This window comes from Psammomys obesus, unplaced genomic scaffold (genome assembly GCF_907164565.1).
Source record: "Psammomys obesus unplaced genomic scaffold, mPsaObe1.curated_primary_1811, whole genome shotgun sequence".
NCBI lineage: Eukaryota > Metazoa > Chordata > Mammalia > Rodentia > Muridae > Psammomys > Psammomys obesus.
In genome coordinates this window covers 4693486-4696202 of record NW_026596166.1, presented here as the reverse complement: position 1 = coordinate 4696202, position 2717 = coordinate 4693486, and the positions used below count along the sequence as shown (strand labels likewise).

At 44.3% G+C, this 2717-nt stretch overlaps 1 protein-coding gene across 9 annotated transcripts in view; it reads right to left on the bottom strand.

Moving 5' to 3' along the window:
• Nucleotides 1-605: 605 nt before the first annotated feature.
• The window catches only part of LOC129667689 (coiled-coil domain-containing protein 170-like), a 42833-nt gene continuing 40721 nt past the window's right edge, over nt 606-2717 (bottom strand). For all 9 annotated transcript variants that reach the window (XM_055595358.1, XM_055595354.1, XM_055595362.1 and 6 more), the window contains one exon: nt 606-867. In XM_055595358.1, the coding sequence (XP_055451333.1) occupies nt 709-867 (159 nt within the window). In that variant the 3' untranslated portion in view covers nt 606-708. The remainder of the gene's footprint in view (nt 868-2717) is intronic.

The following is a 2717-nucleotide window of genomic DNA, read 5'->3' as shown; positions in this document are numbered from 1 at the left end:
CACACACACACACACACACACACACACACACACACACACACACACACGAAGCAACCTCTAGGTTCTAGAGTTGGTTTCTAGATAGAAACTGGAAAGGCTCTGAGTTTGAAGCCAGCCTGAGCTACAGAGTAAGACCCTCTCTCAAAACACACATGTAAATGAATGCTGTAACCACTGGGTAGGAAAAAAATGAGCCTATGTTAGGTAGACACTAGTAAATACTAGGACAATAACCACAACACAGTTTATTACCCTGTTCTACTTACAAGGAGTCTCAACGGCCTCCTAGCCTCTCAACATGTCATATCTGATATCCGTGTGCCCGGCTGAGAAAATGAGATAGACTCGGTCAACAGAGGATAACTTCCCTGCCCTTTCTAAGAGGGGTTATTTATCCAGTCACTCATTCAAGACATGGGCTATTGACTATGGTTCTAAATAATACAGAACACGTTTATGATTCCTATCCTGTTTAAAATAGTAAAAGTAATCAGATAAGTGCCATATGTCATAAGTGACAAGACAGACTAAGCCAGGGATAGCGTCAAGAAAGATCATCCCAAAGGGAAGGTAAACAGCAAACACAGGACAGAAGAGGCCGTAAGTGAAACTTTCCGGGTGCTTTTTATTCACAATGGAGCTGTATCCTGGATGCTGCAGGAAACCTCTGGACCCAAGTTCTTGGCAGCGAGTAGAGGCAGAGCTTGCTCACTTGTCCTGTCCAGCCTCCTGGTGAGAAGCCATCTTTGATCTGCTGGAGATTTCATAAACTTGGATGACAAGCTTCAGCTGATTAATGACTTCCTTGTCTGCTGTTTTCAAGTTAAATCCCAACATCTTCATAATGGTTTCTCGAAAGTCGGTAAGCTGCAAAGAACCACCGCACAAATCAATATGTCGTTTGCTGTGAGTCAGACACTCACGTACGATGAAATTGGTACAGACTGGAATTTAGTTTCATGAAACATTTAATGCAATGTATCTTAGAGGGATTTAAAGGGTCCTGCTCAGCTTCTAAGCTAGACCTGAACCCCACTTTCTTCCTCCCAGTCTCCCAAACGCTGCAATTACAGCCAGGCTTCCCTTCACGCCTGGGTGAAGTAGTATTGTCAAGTTAGAAAAATCTGTTCTATTGCAAGAATTCTTTAAAATTTCTTGTGCATTTTTATTTTTTTTTCATTTTTTACTTCTGTACATTAAACCTGATTTTATTATTCATTCTATTTCATTCATAATGTAATTATTTTTTTAATTATTATTTTTTTACATTTAGTTATTTGTACATGTATGCAAAATGTGGAGGTCAGAGGACATTTTTCAGGAGTCAGTTCTCTCCTTCTACCATGGAGTGAACACAGGTTGGCAGGGTTGGCAGAAGCCCCTTTACCCACCGCATGTGTCTTGCCAGCATAGTTTTGAATTTGTTCTGTTACTCAGCCTAGCCTTGAAACTCCTGGGCTTGAGTGACTCATGAGCTTCCATCTCCCAAACTAGGGGCTATTGGCATGTACCCCTGGGTCTTTTGGGCTTCTGACTTGTTTAATGATAATAGCAGTCCTCAATGCATATCTCTCAAAACATCCTCCAAAGGCCAAAGGGATTAAAAAGGACAGCAAATTAAAAAAACACCCACAAAGCCAACTGAAAGAAAATGACAGCCTTCACTTTGCGTGTGAGAGCGGAGCAGCTCCAGAGGGTGGTGAATTCAATGTCCGCCGGCCTGAGACCTGGGGGATCAGCACACAGACTGGTGGGAAATGAGAAGAAAGAAGCTTGAAAGCCTGTGAGACCAGGAACGACAGTTCTAGCAGGCAAGGTTTGTGAGAGGAGTCTGCAAGGGTGCATACAAGGGAAAGGTGGGGAGCAGAAAAGAGAGATGATGGAACTAAGATGATGGATCATATAAAGAGAGTATTGCAGAAGGAGCCATCACACAGACCCTCCACCTCCAAAGAAAGACTTGCCAAGAAACCACGCAGTTCAAGGCCTGCCTGGGGTTACAGGAGTTGAAGCCCAGCTTTGGCAACTGAGTGAGACCCTGTCTCAGAAGGAAAAGTTTAAGGGCTAGGCTTGGAACTTCAGGGCAGTGTGCTTTCTTAGCACCTGCAAGGCCTAAATCAGTACCTCAAAAACAAGGAAAGTCAAAAGCGCCCTTGATCTGACAACAGAAGAGGGCACTGTTCAGCTGAAGTAATCATAGATCCTGGTGGAAACCTGGGAAGTGCTCTAAAGCAGAAATATGGAGACTGATACAGATCCAGAGCCAAATTATCCTGAGCTATCTTGTCCTCCTGTGTGCCATTTACTGCCCAGCTTCACGTGTGACCTGACAACCTTGTGACTGGTGGGGAACTTTTAGAACGTACAAATAAGGCCCCTAGCTTCTACCACGAAGGCTAAGCATGTTATCCGACAGCACCCGAAGCACCAAAGCAGCCATTTCCCACTTTACTGAACAATGCACCTTCGTGAAACGTGGACCAAAGTATTTTAACAGCGGACTGGTGACGCAGCTCAGTGTTCAGAGTACTGCAAGCACCCACATGGCAGCTCACAACAACCTGTGACTCCAGTTCCAGGGGATCTGATACCTTCTTCTGGCCTCCTCAGGCATCGCTCACACATGTGGAGACATGTATGTACAAAACACTCATTAGATAGATTAGATAAGATGGATGGATGGATGGATGGATGGATGGATGGATGGATGGAGAGAT